At 52.6% G+C, this 22,639-nt stretch overlaps 1 protein-coding gene across 1 annotated transcript in view; it reads right to left on the bottom strand.

Annotated features, from left to right (window-relative positions):
* LOC135513319 (gamma-aminobutyric acid receptor subunit gamma-3) overlaps positions 1-22,639 on the bottom strand; it is a 445,846-nt gene that overhangs the window by 5,526 nt on the left and 417,681 nt on the right. Inside the window, exon 8 of the mRNA XM_064936236.1 lies at positions 21,832-22,034. Coding sequence (XP_064792308.1) covers positions 21,832-22,034 — 203 coding nt within the window. The remainder of the gene's footprint in view (positions 1-21,831; positions 22,035-22,639) is intronic.

Here is a 22,639-nt window from a genome sequence, read left to right as displayed (position 1 = left end):
ATACTTACCATTCTCTGGGTGTTCCGTGGTCTGAGTCTTGGGCCGTTGCTCTATCTTACCATTCTCTGGGTGTTCCGTGGTCTGGGTCTTGGGCTCTATCTTACAATTCTCTGGGTGTTCTGTGGTCTGGGTCTTGGGCTGTGGCTCTATCTTACCATTCTCTGGGTGTTCCGTAGTCTGGGTCTTGGGCACTATCTTACCATTCTCTCGGTGTTCCGTGGTCTGGGTCTTGGGCTGTGGCTCTATCTTACCATTCTCTGGGTGTTCCGTGGTCTGGGTATTGGGCACTATCTTACCATTCTCTCGGTGTTCCGTGGTCTGGGTCTTGGGCTGTGGCTCATTCTTACCATTCTCTGCGTGTTCCGTGGTTTGAGTCTGGGGCCGTTGCTCTATCTTACCATACTCTGGGTGTTCCATGGTCTGGGTCTTGGGCTCTACCTTATCATTCTCTGGGTGTTCTGTGGTCTGGGTCTTGGGCTGTGGCTCTATCTTACCATTCTCTGGGTGTTCCGTGGTCTGGGTCTTGGGCTGTGGCTCTATCTTACCATTCTCTGGGTGTTCCGTGTTCTGGGTCTTGGGCTCTATGTTACCATTCTCTGGGTGTTCCGTGGTCTGGGTCTTGGGCTGTGGCTCTATCTTACCATTCTCTCGGTGTTCCGTGGTCTGGGTCTTGGGCTGTGGCTCATTCTTACCATTCTCTGGGTGTTCCGTGGTCTGAGTCTGGGGCCGTTGCTCTATCTTACCATTCTCTGGGTGTTCCATGGTCTGGGTCTTGGGCTCTACCTTATCATTCTCTGGGTGTTCCGTGGTCTGGGTCTTGGGCTGTGGCTCTATCTTACCATTCTCTGTGTGTTCCGTGGTCTGGGTCTTGGGCTCTATCTTACCATTCTCTGGGTGTTCTGTTGTCTGGGTCTTGGGCTGTGGCTCTATCTTACCATTCTCTGGGTGTTCCATGGTCTGGGTCTTGGGCTGTGGATCTATCTTACCATTCTCTGGGTGTTCCGTGGTCTGGGTCTTGGGCTGTGGCTCTATCTTACCATTCTCTGGGTGTTCCGTGGTCTGGGTCTTGGGCTCTATCTTACCATTCTCTGGGTGTTCCGTGGTCTGGGTCTTGGGCTCTATCTTACCATTCTCTGGGTGTTCCGTGGTCTGGGTCTTGGGCTCTATCTTACCATTCTCTGGGTGTTCCGTGATCTGGGTATTGGGCTCTATCTTACCATTCTCTGGGTGTTACGTGGTCTGGGACTTGGGCTGTGGCTCTATCTTACCATTCTCTGGGTGTTCCGTGGTCTGGGTCTTGGGCTCTATCTTACCATTCTCTGGGTGTTCCGTGGTCTGGGTCTTGGGCTCTATCTTACCATTCTCTGGGTGTTCCGTGGTCTGGGTCTTGGGCTCTATCTTACCATTCTCTGGGTGTTCCGTGATCTGGGTATTGGGCTCTATCTTACCATTCTCTGGGTGTTCCGTGGTCTGGGACTTGGGCTGTGGCTCTATCTTACCATTCTCTGGGTGTTCCGTGGTCTGGGTCTTGGGCTGTGGCTCTATATTACCATTCTCTGGGTGTTCCGTGGTCTGGGTCTTGGGCTGTGGCTCTATCTTACCATTCTCTGGGTGTTCCGTGGTCTGGGTCTTGGGCTGTGGCTCTATCTTACCATTCTCTCGGTGTTCCGTGGTCTGGGTCTTGGGCTGTGGCTCATTCTTACCATTCTCTGGGTGTTCCGTGGTCTGGGTCTTGGGCTGTGGCTCTATCTTACCATTCTCTGGGTGTTCCGTGGTCTGGGTCTTGGGCTGTGGCTCTATCTTACCATTCTCTGGGTGTTCCGTGGTCTGGGTCTTGGGCTATATCTTACCATTCTCTGGGTGTTCCGTGGTCTGGGTCTTGGGCTGTGGATCTATCTTACCATTCTCTGGGTGTTCCGTGGTCTGGGTCTTGGGCTGTGGCTCTATCTTACCATTCTCTGGGTGTTCCGTGGTCTGGGTCTTGGGCTATATCTTACCATTCTCTGGGTGTTCCGTGGTCTGGGTCTCTGGCTCTATCTTACCATTCTCTGGGTGTTTCCGTGGTCTGGGTCTTGGGCTGTGGCTCTATCTTACCATTCTCTGGGCGTTCCGTTGTCTGGGTCTTGGGCTCTATCTTACCATTCTCTGGGTGTTCCGTGGTCTGGGTCTTGTGCTGTGGCTCTATATTACCATTCTCTGGGTGTTCCGTGGTCTGGGTCTTGGGCTGTGGCTCTATCTTACCATTCTCTTGCTGTTCCGTGGTCTGGGTCTTGGGCTGTGGCTCTATATTACCATTCTCTGGGTGTTCCGTGGTCCGTGTCTTGGGCTGTGGCTCTATCTTACCATTCTCTGGGTGTTCTGTGTTCTGGGTCTTGGGCTGTGGCTCTATCTTACCATTCTCTGGGTGTTCCGTGGTCTGGGTCTTGGGCTGTGGCTCTATCTTACCATTCTCTCTGTGTTCCGTGGTCTGGGTCTTGGGCTGTGGCTCATACTTACCATTCTCTGGGTGTTCCGTGGTCTGAGTCTTGGGCCGTTGCTCTATCTTACCATTCTCTGGGTGTTCCGTGGTCTGGGTCTTGGGCTCTATCTTACAATTCTCTGGGTGTTCTGTGGTCTGGGTCTTGGGCTGTGGCTCTATCTTACCATTCTCTGGGTGTTCCGTAGTCTGGGTCTTGGGCACTATCTTAACATTCTCTCGGTGTTCCGTGGTCTGGGTCTTGGGCTGTGGCTCTATCTTACCATTCTCTGGGTGTTCCGTGGTCTGGGTCTTGGGCTGTGGCTCTATCTTACCATTCTCTCGGTGTTCCGTGGTCTGGGTCTTGGGCTGTGGCTCATACTTACCATTCTCTGGGTGTTCCGTGGTCTGAGTCTTGGGCCGTTGCTCTATCTTACCATTCTCTGGGTGTTCCATGGTCTGGGTCTTGGGCTCTACCTTATCATTCTCTGGGTGTTCTGTGGTCTGGGTCTTGGGCTGTGGCTCTATCTTACCATTCTCTGGGTGTTCCGTGGTCTGTGTCTTGGGCTGTGGCTCTATCTTACCATTCTCTGGGTGTTCCGTGGTCTGGGTCTTGGGCTCTATCTTACCATTCTCTGGGTGTTCCGTGGTCTGGGTCTTGGGCTGTGGCTCTATCTTACCATTCTCTCTTTGTTCCGAGGTCTGGGTCTTGGGCTGTGGCTCTATCTTACCATTCTCTGGTCGTTCCGTTGTCTGGGTCTTGGGCTCTATCTTACCATTTTCTGGGTGTTCCGTGGTCTGGGTCTTGTGCTGTGGTTCTATATTACCATTCTCTGGGTGTTCCGTGGTCTGGGTCTAGGGCTGTGGCTCTATCTTACCATTCTCTGGGTGTTCCGTGTTCTGGGTCTTGGGCTGTGGCTCTATCTTACCATTCTCTTGGTGTTCCGTGGTCTGGGTCTTGGGCTGTGGCTCTATCTTACCATTCTCTGGGTGTTCCGTGGTCTGGGTCTTGGGCTCTATCTTACCATTCTCTGGGTGTTCTGTGGTCTGGGTCTTGGGCTGTGGCTCTATCTTACCATTCTCTGGGTGTTCCGTGGTCTGGGTATTGGGCTGTGGCTCTATCTTACCATTCTCTGGGTGTTCCGTGTTCTGGGTCTTGGGCTGTGGCTCTATCTTACCATTCTCTGGGTGTTCTGTGGTCTGGGTCTTGGGCAATATCTTACCATTCTCTGGGTGTTCTGTGGTCTGGGTCTTGGGCCGTTGCTCTATCTTACCATTCTCTGGGTGTTCCGTGGTCTGTGTCTTGGGCTGTGGCTCTATCTTACCATTCTCTGGGTGTTCCGTGGTCTGAGTCTTGGGCCGTTGCTCTATCTTACCATTCTCTGGGTGTTCCGTGGTCTGGGTCTTGGGCTCTATCTTACCATTCTCTGGGTGTTCTGTGGTCTGGGTCTTGGGCTGTGGCTCTATCTTACCATTCTCTGGCTGTTCCGTGGTCTGGGTATTGGGCAGTGGCTCTATCTTAGCATTCTCTGGCTGTTCCGGTATCTGGGTCTTGGGCTCTATGTTACCATTCTCTGGGTGTTCCGTGGTCTGGGTCTTGGGCTGGGGCTCTCTCGTACCTTTCTCTGGGTGTTCCGTGGTCTGGGTCTTGGGCTGTGGCTCTATCTTACCATTCTCTGGGTGTTCCGTGGTCTGGGTCTTGGGCTGTGGCTCTGTCTTACCATTCTCTGGGTGTTCCGTGGTCTGGGTCTTGGGCTCTATCTTACAATTCTCTGGGTGCTACGTGGTCTGGGTCTTGGGCTATGGCTCATTCTTACCATTCTCTGGGTGTTCCGTGGTCTGAGTCTGGGGCCGTTGCTCTATCTTACCATTCTCTGGGTGTTCCATGGTCTGGGTCTTGGGCTCTACCTTATCATTCTCTGGGTGTTCCGTGGTCTGGGTCTTGGGCTGTGGCTCTATCTTACCATTCTCTGGGTGTTCCGTGGTCTGGGTCTTGGGCTGTGGCTCTATCTTACCATTCTCTGTGTGTTCCGTGGTCTGGGTCTTGGGCTCTATCTTACCATTCTCTGGGTGTTCCGTGGTCTGGGTCTTGGGCTCTATCTTACCATTCGCTGGGTGTTCCGTGGTCTGGGTCTTGGGCTGTGGCTCTATCTTACCATTCTCTGGGTGTTCCGTGGTCTGGGTCTTGTGCTGTGGCTCTATATTACCATTCTCTGGGTGTTCCGTGGTCCGTGTCTTGGGCTGTGGCTCTATCTTACCATGCTCTGGGTGTTCCGTGTTCTGGGTCTTGGGCTGTGGCTCTATCTTACCATTCTCTCTGTGTTCCGTGGTCTGGGTCTTGGGCTGTGGCTCATACTTACCATTCTCTGGGTGTTCCGTGGTCTGAGTCTTGGGCCGTTGCTCTATCTTACCATTCTCTGGGTGTTCCGTGGTCTGGGTCTTGGGCTATATCTTACCATTCTCTGGGTGTTCCGTGGTCTGGGTCTTGGGCTGTGGATCTATCTTACCATTCTCTGGGTGTTCCGTGGTCTGGGTCTTGGGCTGTGGCTCTATCTTACCATTCTCTGGGTGTTCCGTGGTCTGGGTCTTGGGCTATATCTTACCATTCTCTGGGTGTTCCGTGGTCTGGGTCTCTGGCTCTATCTTACCATTCTCTGGGTGTTTCCGTGGTCTGGGTCTTGGGCTGTGGCTCTATCTTACCATTCTCTGGGCGTTCCGTTGTCTGGGTCTTGGGCTCTATCTTACCATTCTCTGGGTGTTCCGTGGTCTGGGTCTTGTGCTGTGGCTCTATATTACCATTCTCTGGGTGTTCCGTGGTCTGGGTCTTGGGCTGTGGCTCTATCTTACCATTCTCTTGCTGTTCCGTGGTCTGGGTCTTGGGCTGTGGCTCTATATTACCATTCTCTGGGTGTTCCGTGGTCCGTGTCTTGGGCTGTGGCTCTATCTTACCATTCTCTGGGTGTTCTGTGTTCTGGGTCTTGGGCTGTGGCTCTATCTTACCATTCTCTGGGTGTTCCGTGGTCTGGGTCTTGGGCTGTGGCTCTATCTTACCATTCTCTCTGTGTTCCGTGGTCTGGGTCTTGGGCTGTGGCTCATACTTACCATTCTCTGGGTGTTCCGTGGTCTGAGTCTTGGGCCGTTGCTCTATCTTACCATTCTCTGGGTGTTCCGTGGTCTGGGTCTTGGGCTCTATCTTACAATTCTCTGGGTGTTCTGTGGTCTGGGTCTTGGGCTGTGGCTCTATCTTACCATTCTCTGGGTGTTCCGTAGTCTGGGTCTTGGGCACTATCTTAACATTCTCTCGGTGTTCCGTGGTCTGGGTCTTGGGCTGTGGCTCTATCTTACCATTCTCTGGGTGTTCCGTGGTCTGGGTCTTGGGCTGTGGCTCTATCTTACCATTCTCTCGGTGTTCCGTGGTCTGGGTCTTGGGCTGTGGCTCATACTTACCATTCTCTGGGTGTTCCGTGGTCTGAGTCTTGGGCCGTTGCTCTATCTTACCATTCTCTGGGTGTTCCATGGTCTGGGTCTTGGGCTCTACCTTATCATTCTCTGGGTGTTCTGTGGTCTGGGTCTTGGGCTGTGGCTCTATCTTACCATTCTCTGGGTGTTCCGTGGTCTGTGTCTTGGGCTGTGGCTCTATCTTACCATTCTCTGGGTGTTCCGTGGTCTGGGTCTTGGGCTCTATCTTACCATTCTCTGGGTGTTCCGTGGTCTGGGTCTTGGGCTGTGGCTCTATCTTACCATTCTCTCTTTGTTCCGAGGTCTGGGTCTTGGGCTGTGGCTCTATCTTACCATTCTCTGGTCGTTCCGTTGTCTGGGTCTTGGGCTCTATCTTACCATTTTCTGGGTGTTCCGTGGTCTGGGTCTTGTGCTGTGGTTCTATATTACCATTCTCTGGGTGTTCCGTGGTCTGGGTCTAGGGCTGTGGCTCTATCTTACCATTCTCTGGGTGTTCCGTGTTCTGGGTCTTGGGCTGTGGCTCTATCTTACCATTCTCTTGGTGTTCCGTGGTCTGGGTCTTGGGCTGTGGCTCTATCTTACCATTCTCTGGGTGTTCCGTGGTCTGGGTCTTGGGCTCTATCTTACCATTCTCTGGGTGTTCTGTGGTCTGGGTCTTGGGCTGTGGCTCTATCTTACCATTCTCTGGGTGTTCCGTGGTCTGGGTATTGGGCTGTGGCTCTATCTTACCATTCTCTGGGTGTTCCGTGTTCTGGGTCTTGGGCTGTGGCTCTATCTTACCATTCTCTGGGTGTTCTGTGGTCTGGGTCTTGGGCAATATCTTACCATTCTCTGGGTGTTCTGTGGTCTGGGTCTTGGGCCGTTGCTCTATCTTACCATTCTCTGGGTGTTCCGTGGTCTGTGTCTTGGGCTGTGGCTCTATCTTACCATTCTCTGGGTGTTCCGTGGTCTGAGTCTTGGGCCGTTGCTCTATCTTACCATTCTCTGGGTGTTCCGTGGTCTGGGTCTTGGGCTCTATCTTACCATTCTCTGGGTGTTCTGTGGTCTGGGTCTTGGGCTGTGGCTCTATCTTACCATTCTCTGGCTGTTCCGTGGTCTGGGTATTGGGCAGTGGCTCTATCTTAGCATTCTCTGGCTGTTCCGGTATCTGGGTCTTGGGCTCTATGTTACCATTCTCTGGGTGTTCCGTGGTCTGGGTCTTGGGCTGGGGCTCTCTCGTACCTTTCTCTGGGTGTTCCGTGGTCTGGGTCTTGGGCTGTGGCTCTATCTTACCATTCTCTGGGTGTTCCGTGGTCTGGGTCTTGGGCTGTGGCTCTGTCTTACCATTCTCTGGGTGTTCCGTGGTCTGGGTCTTGGGCTCTATCTTACAATTCTCTGGGTGCTACGTGGTCTGGGTCTTGGGCTATGGCTCATTCTTACCATTCTCTGGGTGTTCCGTGGTCTGAGTCTGGGGCCGTTGCTCTATCTTACCATTCTCTGGGTGTTCCATGGTCTGGGTCTTGGGCTCTACCTTATCATTCTCTGGGTGTTCCGTGGTCTGGGTCTTGGGCTGTGGCTCTATCTTACCATTCTCTGGGTGTTCCGTGGTCTGGGTCTTGGGCTGTGGCTCTATCTTACCATTCTCTGTGTGTTCCGTGGTCTGGGTCTTGGGCTCTATCTTACCATTCTCTGGGTGTTCCGTGGTCTGGGTCTTGGGCTCTATCTTACCATTCGCTGGGTGTTCCGTGGTCTGGGTCTTGGGCTGTGGCTCTATCTTACCATTCTCTGGGTGTTCCGTGGTCTGGGTCTTGTGCTGTGGCTCTATATTACCATTCTCTGGGTGTTCCGTGGTCCGTGTCTTGGGCTGTGGCTCTATCTTACCATGCTCTGGGTGTTCCGTGTTCTGGGTCTTGGGCTGTGGCTCTATCTTACCATTCTCTCTGTGTTCCGTGGTCTGGGTCTTGGGCTGTGGCTCATACTTACCATTCTCTGGGTGTTCCGTGGTCTGAGTCTTGGGCCGTTGCTCTATCTTACCATTCTCTGGGTGTTCCGTGGTCTGGGTCTTGGGCTCTATCTTACAATTCTCTGGGTGTTCTGTGGTCTGGGTCTTGGGCTGTGGCTCTATCTTACCATTCTCTGGGTGTTCCGTAGTCTGGGTCTTGGGCTGTGGCTCTATCTTACCATTCTCTGGGTGTTCCGTGGTCTGGGTCTTGGGCTCTATGTTACCATTCTCTCGGTGTTCCGTGGTCTGGGTCTTGGGCTGTGGCTCTATCTTACCATTCTCTGGGTGTTCCGTGGTCTGGGTCTTGGGCTGTGGCTCATTCTTACCATTCTCTGCGTGTTCCGTGGTCTGAGTCTGGGGCCGTTGCTCTATCTTACCATTCTCTGGGTGTTCCATGGTCTGGGTCTTGGGCTCTACCTTATCATTCTCTGGGTGTTCCGTGGTCTGGGTCTTGGGCTGTGGCTCTATCTTACCATTCTCTGGGTGTTCTGTTGTCTGCGTCTTGGGCTCTATCTTAACATTCTCTGGATGTTCCGTGGTCTGGGTCTTGGGCTGTGGCTCTATCTTACCATTCTCTGGGTGTTCCGTGGTCTGTGTCTTGGGCTGTGGCTCTATCTTACCATTCTCTGGGTGTTCCGTGGTCTGGGTCTTGGGCTGTGGCTCTATCTTACCATTCTCTGGGTGTTCCGTGGTCTGGGTCTTGGGCTGTGGCTCTATCTTACCATTCTCTGGGTGTTCTGTTGTCTAGGTCTTGGGCTCTATCTTAACATTCTCTGGATGTTCCGTGGTCTAGGTCTTGGGCTCTATCTTACCATTCTCTGTGTGTTTCGTGGTCTGGGTCTTGGGCTCTATCTTACCATTCTCTGGTTGTTCCGTGGTCTGTGTCTTGGGCTGTGGCTCTATCTTACCATTTTCTGGGTGTTCCGTGGTCTGGGTCTTGGGCTATATCTTACCATTCTCTGGGCGTTCCGTTGTCTGGGTCTTGGGCTCTATCTTACCATTTTCTGGGTGTTCCGTGGTCTGGGTCTTGTGCTGTGGTTCTATATTACCATTCTCTGGGTGTTCCGTGGTCTGGGTCTTGGGCTGTGGCTCATACTTACCATTCTCTGGGTGTTCTGTGGTCTGAGTCTTGGGCCGTTGCTCTATCTTACCATTCTCTGGGTGTTCCGTGGTCTGGGTCTTGGGCTCTATCTTACAATTCTCAGGGTGTTCCGTGGTCTGGGTCTTGGGCTGTGGCTCTATCTTACCATTCTCTGGGTGTTCCGTGGTCTGGGTCTTGGGCTGTGGCTCTATCTTACCATTCTCTGGGTGTTCTGTTGTCTGGGTCTTGGGCTCTATCTTAACATTCTCTGGATGTTCCGTGGTCTGGGTCTTGGGCTTTAACTTACCATTCTCTGGGTGTTCCGTGGTCTGGGTCTTGGGCTGTGGCTCTATCTTACCATTCTCTGGGTGTTCTGTTGTCTGGGTCTTGGGCTCTATCTTAACATTCTCTGGATGTTCCGTGGTCTGGGTCTTGGGCTTTAACTTACCATTCTCTGGGTGTTCCGTGGTCTGGGTCTTGGGCTGTGGCTCTATCTTACCATTCTCTGGGTGTTCCGTGGTCTGTGTCTTGGGCTGTGGCTCTATCTTACCATTTTCTGGGTGTTCCGTGGTCTGGGTCTTGGGCTATATCTTACCATTCTCTGGGCGTTCCGTTGTCTGGGTCTTGGGCTCTATCTTACCATTCTCTGGGTGTTCCGTGGTCTGGGTCTTGTGCTGTGGTTCTATATTACCATTCTCTGGGTGTTCCGTGGTCTGGGTCTTGGGCTGTGGCTCTATCTTACCATTCTCTGGGTGTTCCGTGGTCTGGGTCTTGGGCTGTGGCTCTATCTTACCATTCTCTGGGTGTTCCGTGGTCTGGGTCTTGGGCTGTGGCTCTATCTTACCATTCTCTCGGTGTTCCGTGGTCTGGGTCTTGGGCTGTGGCTCATACTTACCATTCTCTGGGTGTTCCGTGGTCTGAGTCTTGGGCCGTTGCTCTATCTTACCATTCTCTGGGTGTTCCGTGGTCTGGGTCTTGGGCTCTATCTTACCATTCTCTGGGTGTTCTGTGGTCTGGGTCTTGGGCTGTGGCTCTATCTTACCATTCTCTGGTTGTTCCGTGGTCTGGGTCTTGGGCACTATCTTACCATTCTCTGGGTGTTCCGTGGTCTGGGTCTTGGGCTCTATCTTACCATTCTCTGGGTGTTCTGTGGTCTGGGTCTTGGGCTGTGGCTCTATCTTACCATTCTCTGGGTGTTCCGTGGTCTGGGTCTTCGGCTGTGGCTCTATCTTACCATTCTCTGGGTGTTCCGTGGTCTGGGTCTTGTGCTGTGGCTCTATCTTACCATTCTCTGGGTGTTCCGTGGTCTGGATCTTCGGCTGTGGCTCTATCTTACCATTCTCTGGGTGTTCCGTGGTCTGGGTCTTGTGCTGTGGCTCTATCTTACCATTCTCTGGGTGTTCCGTGGTCTGCGTCTTGGGCCGTTACTCTATCTTACCATTCTCTGGGTGTTCCGTGGTCTGTGTCTTGGGCTGTGGCTCTATCTTACCATTCTCTGGGTGTTCCGTGGTCTGCGTCTTGGGCTGCAGCTCTATCTTACCATTCTCTGGGTGTTCCGTAGTCTGGGTCTTGGGCTCTATCTTACCATTCTCTGGGTGTTCCGTGGTCTGGGTCTTGGGCTGTGGCTCTATCTTACCATTCTCTCGGTGTTCCGTGGTCTGGGTCTTGGGCTGTGGCTCATACTTACCATTCTCTGGGTGTTCCGTGGTCTGAGTCTTGGGCCGTTGCTCTATCTTACCATTCTCTGGGTGTTCCGTGGTCTGGGTCTTGGGCTCTATCTTACCATTCTCTGGGTGTTCTGTGGTCTGGGTCTTGGGCTGTGGCTCTATCTTACCATTCTCTGTGTGTTCCGTGGTCTGCGTCTTGGGCTGCAGCTCTATCTTACCATTCTCTGGGTGTTCCGTGGTCTGGGTCTTGGGCTGTGGCTCTATCTTACCATTCTCTGGGTGTTCCGTGGTCTGGGTCTTGGGCTGTGGCTCTATCTTACCATTCTCTCGGTGTTCCGTGGTCTGGGTCTTGGGCTGTGGCTCATACTTACCATTCTCTGGGTGTTCCGTGGTCTGAGTCTTGGGCCGTTGCTCTATCTTACCATTCTCTGGGTGTTCCGTGGTCTGGGTCTTGGGCTCTATCTTACCATTCTCTGGGTGTTCTGTGGTCTGGGTCTTGGGCTGTGGCTCTATCTTACCATTCTCTGGTTGTTCCGTGGTCTGGGTCTTGGGCACTATCTTACCATTCTCTGGGTGTTCCGTGGTCTGGGTCTTGGGCTCTATCTTACCATTCTCTGGGTGTTCTGTGGTCTGGGTCTTGGGCTGTGGCTCTATCTTACCATTCTCTGGGTGTTCCGTGGTCTGGGTCTTCGGCTGTGGCTCTATCTTACCATTCTCTGGGTGTTCCGTGGTCTGGGTCTTGTGCTGTGGCTCTATCTTACCATTCTCTGGGTGTTCCGTGGTCTGGATCTTCGGCTGTGGCTCTATCTTACCATTCTCTGGGTGTTCCGTGGTCTGGGTCTTGTGCTGTGGCTCTATCTTACCATTCTCTGGGTGTTCCGTGGTCTGCGTCTTGGGCCGTTACTCTATCTTACCATTCTCTGGGTGTTCCGTGGTCTGTGTCTTGGGCTGTGGCTCTATCTTACCATTCTCTGGGTGTTCCGTGGTCTGCGTCTTGGGCTGCAGCTCTATCTTACCATTCTCTGGGTGTTCCGTAGTCTGGGTCTTGGGCTCTATCTTACCATTCTCTGGGTGTTCCGTGGTCTGGGTCTTGGGCTGTGGCTCTATCTTACCATTCTCTCGGTGTTCCGTGGTCTGGGTCTTGGGCTGTGGCTCATACTTACCATTCTCTGGGTGTTCCGTGGTCTGAGTCTTGGGCCGTTGCTCTATCTTACCATTCTCTGGGTGTTCCGTGGTCTGGGTCTTGGGCTCTATCTTACCATTCTCTGGGTGTTCTGTGGTCTGGGTCTTGGGCTGTGGCTCTATCTTACCATTCTCTGTGTGTTCCGTGGTCTGCGTCTTGGGCTGCAGCTCTATCTTACCATTCTCTGGGTGTTCCGTGGTCTGGGTCTTGGGCTCTATGTTACCATTCTCTGGGTGTTCCATGGTCTGTGTCTTGGGCTGTGGCTCTATCTTACCATTCTCTGGGTGTTCCGTGGTCTGGGTATTGGGCTGTGGCTCTATATTACCATTCTATGGGTGTTCCGGTATCTGGGTCTTGCGCTCTATCTTACCATTCTCTGGGTGTTCCGTGGTCTGGGTCTTGGGCTGTGGCTCTATCTCACCATTCTCTGGGTGTTCTGTGGTCTGGGTCTTGGGCTGTGGCTCTATCTTACCATTCTCTGGCTGTTCCGTGGTCTGGGTATTGGGCAGTGGCTCTATCTTAGCATTCTCTGGCTGTTCCGGTATCTGGGTCTTGGGCTCTATGTTACCATTCTCTGGGTGTTCCGTGGTCTGGGTCTTGGGCTGGGGCTCTCTCGTACCTTTCTCTGGGTGTTCCGTGGTCTGGGTCTTGGGCTGTGGCTCTATCTTACCATTCTCTGGGTGTTCCGTGGTCTGGGTCTTGGGCTGTGGCTCTATCTCACCATTCTCTGGGTGTTCTGTGGTCTGGGTCTTGGGCTGTGGCTCTATCTTACCATTCTCTGGCTGTTCCGTGGTCTGGGTATTGGGCAGTGGCTCTATCTTAGCATTCTCTGGCTGTTCCGGTATCTGGGTCTTGGGCTCTATGTTACCATTCTCTGGGTGTTCCGTGGTCTGGGTCTTGGGCTGGGGCTCTCTCGTACCTTTCTCTGGGTGTTCCGTGGTCTGGGTCTTGGGCTGTGGCTCTATCTTACCATTCTCTGGGTGTTCCGTGGTCTGGGTCTTGGGCTGTGGCTCTGTCTTACCATTCTCTGGGTGTTCCGTGGTCTGGGTCTTCGGCTCTATCTTAGCATTCTCTGGCTGTTCCGTGGTCTGCGTCTTGGGCTCTATCTTACAATTCTCTGGGTGTTCCGTGGTCTGGGTCTTGGGCTGTGGCTCTATCTTACCATTCTCTGGGTGTTCCGTGGTCTGGGTCTTGGGCTGTGGCTCTATCTTAACTTTCTCTGGGTGTTCCGTGGTCTGGGTCATGGGCTTTAACTTACCAGTCTCTGGCTGTTCTGTGGCCCTGGGTCTTGGGCTGTGGCTCTATCTTACCATTCTCTGGGTGTTCCGTGGTCTGGGTCTTGGGCTCTACCTTACCATTCTCTGGGTGTTCCGTGGTCTGGGTCTTGGGCTGTGGCTCTATCTTACCATTCTCTGGGTGTTCCGTGGGCTGGGTCTTGGGCTGCGGCTCTATCTTACCATTCTCTGGGTGTTCTGTGGTCTGGGTCTTGGGCTCTATGTTACCATTCTCTGGGTGTTCCGTGGTCTGGGTCTTGGGCTGTGGCTCTATCTTACCATTCTCTGGGTGTTCCGTGGTCTGGGTCTTTGGCTGTGGCTCTATCTTACCATTCTCTGGGTGTTCCGTGGTCTGGGTCTTGGGCACTATCTTACCATTCTCTGGGTGTTCCGTGGTCTGTGTCTTGGGCTGTGGCTCTATCTTACCATTCTCTGGGTGTTCCGTGGTCTGGGTATTGGGCTGGGGCTCTCTCTTACCATTCTCTGGGTGTTCCGTGGTCTGGGTCTTGGGCTCTATGTTACCATTCTCTGGGTGTTCCGTGGTCTGTGTCTTGGGCCGTTGCTCTATCTTACCATTCTCTGGGTGTCCCGTGGTCTGGGTCTTGGGCTGTGGCTCTATCTTATCATTCTCTGGGTGTTCCGTGTTCTGGGTCTAGGGCTGTGGCTCTATCTTACCATTCTCTGGGTGTTCCGTCGTCTGGGTCTTGGGATGTGGGTCTATCTTACCATTCTCTCGGTGTTCCGTGGTCTGGGTCTTGGGCTGTGGCTCATTCTTACCATTCTCTGGGTGTTCCGTGGCCTGGGTCTTGGGCTCTATGTTACCATTCTCTGGGTGTTCCGGTATCTGGGTCTTGGGCTCTATGTTACCATTCTCTGGGTGTTCCGTGGTCTGTGTATTGGGCTGTGGATCTATATTACCATTCTCTGGGTGTTCCGGTATCTGGGTCTTGGGCTCTATCTTACCATTCTCTGGGTGTTCCATGGTCTGGGTCTTGGGCACTATCTTACCATTCTCTGTGTGTTCCGTGGTCTGGGTCTTGGGCTGTGGCTCTATCTTATCATTCTCTGGCTGTTCCGTGGTCTGGGTCTTGGGCTCTATCTTACCATTCTCTGGGTGTTCCGTGGTCTGGGTCTTGGGCTGTGGCTCTATCTTACCATTCTCTGGGTGTTCCGTGGTCTGGGTCTTGGGCTGTGGCTCTATCTTATCATTCTCTGGCTGTTCCGTGGTCTGGGTCTTGGGCTCTATCTTACCATTCTCTGGGTGTTCCGTGGTCTGGGTCTTGGGCTGTGGCTCTATCTTACCATTCTCTGGGTGTTCCGTGGTCTGGGTCTTGGGCTCTATCTTACCATTCTCTGGGTGTTCCGTGGTCTGGGTCTTGGGCTCTATCTTACCATTCTCTGGGTGTTCCGTGGTCTGGGTCTTGGGCTGCGGCTCTATCTTACCATTCTCTGGGTGTTCCATGGTCTGGGTCTTGGGCTCTATGTTACCATTCTCTGGGTGTTCCGTGGTCTGGGTCTTGGGCTCTATCTTACCATTCTCTGGGTGTTCCGTGGTCTGGGTCTTGGGCTGTGGCTCTATCTTACCTTTCTCTTGGTGTTCCGTGGTCTGGGTCTTGGGCTGTGGCTCTATCTTACCATTCTCTGGTTGTTCCGTGGTCTGGGTCTTGGGCTCTATCTTACCATTCTCTGGGTGTTCCGTGGTCTGTGTCTTGGGCTCTATCTTACCATTCTCTGGGTGTTCCGTGGTCTGGGTCTTGGGCTGTGGCTCTATCTTACCATTCTCTGGGTGTTCCGTGGTCTGGGTCTTGGGCTGTGGCTCTATCTTACCATTCTCTGGGTGTTCCGTGGTCTGGGTCTTGGGCTGTGGCTCTATCTTACCATTCTCTGGTTGTTCCGTGGTCTGGGTCTTGGGCTGTGGCTTTATCTTACAATTTTCTGGGTGATCCGAGATCTGGGTCTCGGGCTGTGGCTCTATCTTACCATTCTCTGGGTGTTCCATGGTCTGGGTCTTGGGCTGTGGCTCTATCTTACCATTCTCTGGGTGTTCCGTGGTCTGGGTCTTGGGCTGTGGCTCTATCTTACCATTCTCTGGGTGTTCTGTGGTCTGGGTCTTGGGCTCTATCTTACCATTCTCTGGGTGTTCCGTGGTCTGGGTCTTGGGCTTTATCTTACCATTCTCTGGGGGTTCCGTGGTCTGGGTCTTGGGCTGTGGCTCTATCTTACCATTCTCTGGGTGTTCCGTGGTCTGGGTCTTGGGCTCTATGTTACCATTCTCTGGGTGTTCCGTGTTCTGGGTCTTGGGCTGTGGCTCTATCTTACCATTCTCTGGTTGTTCCGTGGTCTGGGTCTTGGGCTGTGGCTTTATCTTGCCATTCTCTGGGTGTTCCGTGATCTGGTTCTCGGGCTGTGGCTCTATCTTACCATTCTCTGGGTGTTCCGTGGTCTGGGTCTTGGGCTCTATTTTACCATTCTCTGGGTGTTCCATGGTCTGGGTCTTGGGCTCTATCTTACCATTCTCTGGGTGTTCTGTGGTCTGGGTCTTGGGCTGTGGCTCTATCTTACCATTCTCTGGGTGTTCCATGGTCTGGGTCTTTGGCTCTATCTTACCATTCTCTGGGTGTTCTGTGGTCTGGGTCTTGGGCTGTGGCTCTATCTTACCATTCTCTGGGTGTTCCGTGGTCTGGGTCTTGGGCTGTAGCTCTATCTTGCCATTCTCTGGGTGTTCCGTGATCTGGTTCTCGGGCTGTGGCTCTATCTTACCATTCTCTGGCTGTTCCGTGGTCTGGGTCTTGGGCTCTATTTTACCATTCTCTGGGTGTTCCATGGTCTGGGTCTTGGGCTCTATCTTACCATTCTCTGCGTGTTTCGTGGTCTGGGTCTTGGGCTGTGGCTCTATCTTACCATTCTCTGGTTGTTCCGTGGTCTGGGTCTTGGGCTGTGGCTCTGTCTTACCATTCTCTGGGTGTTCCGTGGTCTGTTTCTTGGGCTGTTGCTCTATCTTACCATTCTCTGGGTGTTCCGTGGTCTGTGTCTTGGGCTGTGGCTCTATCTTACCATTCTCTGGGTGTTCCGTGGTCTGGGTCTTGGGCTGTGGCTCTATCTTATCATTCTCTGGCTGTTCCGTGGTCTGGGTCTTGGGCTCTATCTTACCATTCTCTGGGTGTTCCGTGGTCTGGGTCTTGGGCTGTGGCTCTATCTTACCATTCTCTGGGTGTTCCGTGGTCTGGGTCTTGGGCTCTATCTTACCATTCTCTGGGTGTTCCGTGGTCTGGGTCTTGGGCTTTATCTTACCATTCTCTGGGTGTTCCGTGGTCTGGGTCTTGGGCTGCGGCTCTATCTTACCATTCTCTGGGTGTTCCATGGTCTGGGTCTTGGGCTCTATGTTACCATTCTCTGGGTGTTCCGTGGTCTGGGTCTTGGGCTCTATCTTACCATTCTCTGGGTGTTCCGTGGTCTGGGTCTTGGGCTGTGGCTCTATCTTACCTTTCTCTTGGTGTTCCGTGGTCTGGGTCTTGGGCTGTGGCTCTATCTTACCATTCTCTGGGTGTTCCATGGTCTGGGTCTTGGGCTGTGGCTCTATCTTACAATTTTCTGGGTGATCCGAGATCTGGGTCTCGGGCTGTGGCTCTATCTTACCATTCTCTGGGTGTTCCATGGTCTGGGTCTTGGGCTGTGGCTCTATCTTACCATTCTCTGGGTGTTCCGTGGTCTGGGTCTTGGGCTGTGGCTCTATCTTACCATTCTCTGGGTGTTCTGTGGTCTGGGTCTTGGGCTCTATCTTACCATTCTCTGGGTGTTCCGTGGTCTGGGTCTTGGGCTTTATCTTACCATTCTCTGGGGGTTCCGTGGTCTGGGTCTTGGGCTGTGGCTCTATCTTACCATTCTCTGGGTGTTCCGTGGTCTGGGTCTTGGGCTCTATGTTACCATTCTCTGGGTGTTCCGTGTTCTGGGTCTTGGGCTGTGGCTCTATCTTACCATTCTCTGGTTGTTCCGTGGTCTGGGTCTTGGGCTGTGGCTTTATCTTGCCATTCTCTGGGTGTTCCGTGATCTGGTTCTCGGGCTGTGGCTCTATCTTACCATTCTCTGGGTGTTCCGTGGTCTGGGTCTTGGGCTCTATTTTACCATTCTCTGGGTGTTCCATGGTCTGGGTCTTGGGCTCTATCTTACCATTCTCTGGGTGTTCTGTGGTCTGGGTCTTGGGCTGTGGCTCTATCTTACCATTCTCTGGGTGTTCCATGGTCTGGGTCTTGGGCTCTATCTTACCATTCTCTGGGTGTTCTGTGGTCTGGGTCTTGGGCTGTGGCTCTATCTTACCATTCTCTGGGTGTTCCATGGTCTGGGTCTTGGGCTGTGGCTCTATCTTACAATTTTCTGGGTGATCCGAGATCTGGGTCTCGGGCTGTGGCTCTATCTTACCATTCTCTGGGTGTTCCATGGTCTGGGTCTTGGGCTGTGGCTCTATCTTACCATTCTCTGGGTGTTCCGTGGTCTGGGTCTTGGGCTGTGGCTCTATCTTACCATTCTCTGGGTGTTCTGTGGTCTGGGTCTTGGGCTCTATCTTACCATTCTCTGGGTGTTCCGTGGTCTGGGTCTTGGGCTTTATCTTACCATTCTCTGGGGGTTCCGTGGTCTGGGTCTTGGGCTGTGGCTCTATCTTACCATTCTCTGGGTGTTCCGTGGTCTGGGTCTTGGGCTCTATGTTACCATTCTCTGGGTGTTCCGTGTTCTGGGTCTTGGGCTGTGGCTCTATCTTACCATTCTCTGGTTGTTCCGTGGTCTGGGTCTTGGGCTGTGGCTTTATCTTGCCATTCTCTGGGTGTTCCGTGATCTGGTTCTCGGGCTGTGGCTCTATCTTACCATTCTCTGGGTGTTCCGTGGTCTGGGTCTTGGGCTCTATTTTACCATTCTCTGGGTGTTCCATGGTCTGGGTCTTGGGCTCTATCTTACCATTCTCTGGGTGTTCTGTGGTCTGGGTCTTGGGCTGTGGCTCTATCTTACCATTCTCTGGGTGTTCCATGGTCTGGGTCTTGGGCTCTATCTTACCATTCTCTGGGTGTTCTGTGGTCTGGGTCTTGGGCTGTGGCTCTATCTTACCATTCTCTGGGTGTTCCGTGGTCTGGGTCTTGGGCTGTAGCTCTATCTTGCCATTCTCTGGGTGTTCCGTGATCTGGTTCTCGGGCTGTGGCTCTATCTTACCATTCTCTGGGTGTTCCGTGGTCTGGGTCTTGGGCTCTATTTTACCATTCTCTGGGTGTTCCATGGTCTGGGTCTTGGGCTCTATCTTACCATTCTCTGCGTGTTTCGTGGTCTGGGTCTTGGGCTGTGGCTCTATCTTACCATTCTCTGGTTGTTCCGTGGTCTGGGTCTTGGGCTGTGGCTCTGTCTTACCATTCTCTGGGTGTTCCGTGGTCTGTTTCTTGGGCTGTTGCTCTATCTTACCATTCTCTGGGTGTTCCGTGGTCTGTGTCTTGGGCTGTGGCTCTATCTTACCATTCTCTGGGTGTTCCGTGGTCTGGGTCTTGGGCTCTATCTTACCATTCTCTGGGTGTTCCGTGGTCTGAGTCTTGGGCTGTTGCTCTATCTTACCATTCTCTGGGTGTTCCGTGGTCTGGGTCTTGGGCTCTATCTTACCATTCTCTGGGTGTTCCGTGGTCTGGGTCTTGGGCTCTATCTTACCATTCTCTGGGTGTTCCGTGGTCTGGGTCTTGTGCTGTGGCTCTATCTTACCATTATCTGGGTGTTCCATGGTCTGGGTCTTGGGCTCTATCTTACCATTCTCTGAGGGTTCCGTGGTCTGGGTCTTGGGCTGTGGCTATATCTTACCATTCTCTGGGTGTTCCGTGGTCTGGGTCTTGGGCTCTATCTTACCATTCTCTGGTTGTTCCGAGGTCTGGGTTTTGGGCTGTGGCTCTATCTTACCATTCTCTGGCTGTTCCGTGATCTGGGTCTCGGGCTGTGGCTCTATCTTACCATTCTCTGGGTGTTCCGTGGTCTGGGTCTTGGGCTGTGGCTCTATCTTACCATTCTCTGGTTGTTCCGAGGTCTGGGTCTTGGGCTGTGGCTCTATCTTACCATTCTCTGGGTGTTCCTGGGTCTTGGGCTCTATCTTACCATTCTCTGGATGTTCCGTGGTCTGGGTCTTGGGCTGTGGCTATATCGTACCATTCTCTGGGTGTTCCGTGGTCTGGGTTTTGGGCTCTATGTTACCATTCTCTGGGTGTTCCGTGTTCTGGGTCTTGGGCTGTGGCTCTATCTTACCATTCTCTGGTTGTTCCGTGGTCTGGGTCTTGGGCTGTGGCTTTATCTTGCCATTCTCTGGGTGATCCGTGATCTGGGTCTCGGGCTGTGGCTCTATCTTACCATTCTCTGGGTGTTCCGTGGTCTGGGTCTTGGGCTCTATCTTACCATTCTCTGGGTGTTCCGTGGTCTGGGTCTTGGGCTGTGGCTCTATCTTACCATTCTCTGGTTGTTCCGAGGTCTGGGTTTTGGGCTGTGGCTCTATCTTACCATTCTCTGGCTGTTCCGTGATCTGGGTCTCGGGCTGTGGCTCTATCTTACCATTCTCAGGGTGTTCCGTGGTCTGGGTCTTGGGCTCTATCTTACCATTCTCTGGGTGTTCCGTGGTCTGGGTCTTGGGCTGTGGCTCTATCTTACCATTCTCTGGGTGTTCCATGGTCTGTGTCTTGGGCTTTATCTTACCATTTTCTGCGTGTTTTCCCAGATCTGGGTCTCGGGCTGTGGCTCTATCTTACCATTCTCTGGGTGTTCCGTGGTCTGTTTCTTGGGCTGTTGCTATATCTTACCATTCTCTGGGTGTTCCGTGTTCTGCGTCTTGGGCTCTATCTTACCATTCTCTGGGTGTTCCGTGGTCTGGGTCTTGGGCTGTGGCTCTATCTTACCATTCTCTGGGTGTTCCGTGGTCTGGGTCTTGTGCTCTATCTTACCATTCTCTCTGTGTTCCGTGGTCTGGGTCTTGGGCTCTATCTTACCATTTCTGGGTGTTCCGTGGTCTGGGTCTTGGGCTCTATCTTACCATTCTCTGGGTGTTCCGTGGTCTGGGTCTGGGGCTCTATCTTACCATTCTCTGGGTGTTCCGTGGTCTGGGTCTTGGGCTCTATCTTACCATTCTCTGGGTGTTCCGTGGTCTGGGTCTTGGGCTCTATCTTACCATTCTCTGGGTGTTCCGTGGTCTGGGTCTTGTGCTCTATCTTACCATTCTCTCTGTGTTCCGTGGTCTGGGTCTTGGGCTCTATCTTACCATTCTCTGGGTGTTCCGTGGTCTGGGTCTTGGGCTCTATCTTACCATTCTCTGGGTGTTCCGTGGTCTGGGTCTTGGGCTCTATCTTACCATTCTCTGGGTGTTCCGTGGTCTGGGTCTTGGGCTCTATCTTACCATTCTCTGGGTGTTCCGTGGTCTGGGTCTTGGGCTCTATCTTACCATTCTCTGGGTGTTCCGTGGTTTGGGGCTTGGGATCTATCTTACCATTCTCTGGGTGTTCCGTGGTCTGGGTCTTGGGCTCTATCTTACCATTCTCTGGATGTTCCGTGGTCTGGGTCTTGGGCTCTATCTTACCATTCTCTGGGTGTTCCATGGTCTGGGTCTTGGACTCTATCTTACCATTCTCTGGGTGTTCCGTGGTCTGGGTCTTGGGCTGTGGCTCTATCTTACCATTCTCTGGGTGTTCCGTGGTCTGGGTCTTGGGCTCTCTCTTACCATTCTCTGGGTGTTCCGTGGTCTGGGTCTTGGGCTCTATGTTACCATTCTCTGGGTGTTCCGTGGTCTGTGTCTTGGGCTGTGGCTCTATCTTACCATTCTCTTGGTGTTCCGTGGTCTGGGTCTTGGGTTCTATGTTACCATTCTCTGGGTGTTCCGTGGTTTGGGTCTTGGGCCGTTGCTCTATCTTACCATTCTCTGGGTGTTCCGTGGTCTGGGTTTTGGGCTCTGTCTTACCATTCTCTGGGTGTTTCGTGGTCTGGGTCTTGGGCCGTTGCTCTATCTTACCATTCTCTGGGTGTTCCGTGGTCTGGGTCTTGGGCTGCAGCTCTATCTTACCATTCTCTGGGTGTTCCGTGGTCTGGGTTTTGGGCTCTATCTTACAATTCTCTGGGTGTTTCGTGGTCTGGGTCTTGGGCTGTGGCTCTATCTTACCATTCTCTGGGTGTTCCCTTGTCTGGGTCTTGGGCTGTGGCTCTATATTACCATTCTCTGGGTGTTCCGTGGTCTGGGTCTTGGGCTGTAGCTCTATCTTACCATTCTCTGGGTGTTCCGTAGTCTGGGTCTTGGGCTGTGGCTCTATCTTACCATTCTCTGGGTGTTCTGTGGTCTGGGTCTTGAGCTCTCTCTTACCATTCCCTGAGTGTTCCGTGGTCTTGGTCTTGGGCTGTGGCTCTATCTTACCATTCTCTGGGTGTTCCGTGGTCTGGGTCTTGGGCTCTATCTTACCATTCCCTGGGTGTTCCGTGGTCTGGGTCTTGGGCTGTGGCTCTATCTTACCATTCCCTTGTTGTTCTGTGGTCTAGGTCTTGGGCTCTATCTTACCATTCCCTGGGTGTTCCGTGGTCTGGGTCTTGGGCTGTGGCTCTATCTTACCATTCTCTGGGTGTTCCGTGGTCTGGGTCTTGGGCTCTATGTTACCATTCTCTGGGCGTTCCGTGGTCTGGGTCTTGGGCTGTGGCTCTATCTTACCATTCTCTGGATGTTCCGTGGTCTAGGTCTTGGGCTCTATCTTACCATTCTCTGGGTGTTCCGTGGTCTGGGTCTTGGGCTGGCACCGTATGAATAGTAGTTGAGTGTGGCATACTCCATCAACGCAGCGAACACAAACAGGAAACACACAGTGACGAAGAGGTCCATGGCCGTCACGTAGGAAACCCTGGGAAGTGACGTCCTTGCCACTGTGCTCAGAGTGGTCATGGTCAACACCGTGGTTATCCCTGGATAGGAAAGAGATGTTTCAGTTCTGTTTCTGGTTTCTGTACTGTAAATTCAACACCAACTTTCTCCACAGCCTTTCAATACAGTTTCTTAGTTTCTCAGTTTCTCAATACAGTACACTATCTTTCAGTACAGTATGTTTCTGTACACTATCTTTCCGTACACTATCTTTCAGTACACTATCTTTCAGTACACTATCTTTCCGTACACTATCTTTCAGTACACTATCTTTCCGTACACTATCTTTCCGTACACTATCTGTCCGTACACTATCTTTCAGTACACTATCTGTCCGTACACTATCTTTCCGTACACTATCTTTCAGTACACTATCTGTCCGTACACTATCTTTCCGTACACTATCTTTCAGTACACTATCTGTCCGTACACTATCTGTCCGTACACTATCTTTCAGTACACTATCTGTCCGTACACTATCTTTCAGTACACTATCTGTCCGTACACTATCTGTCCGTACACTATCTGTCCGTACACTATCTGTCCGTACACTATCTGTCCGTACACTATCTTTCAGTACACTATCTGTCCGTACACTATCTTTCAGTACACTATCTTATCTATCCAGACATATTGGATGTTTTTT

This window comes from Oncorhynchus masou, chromosome 24 (assembly GCF_036934945.1).
Source record: "Oncorhynchus masou masou isolate Uvic2021 chromosome 24, UVic_Omas_1.1, whole genome shotgun sequence".
NCBI classification, from domain to species: domain Eukaryota; kingdom Metazoa; phylum Chordata; class Actinopteri; order Salmoniformes; family Salmonidae; genus Oncorhynchus; species Oncorhynchus masou.
The sequence above is the reverse complement of the archived record's forward strand: the minus strand, read 5'-3'. Positions and strand labels throughout refer to the sequence as shown.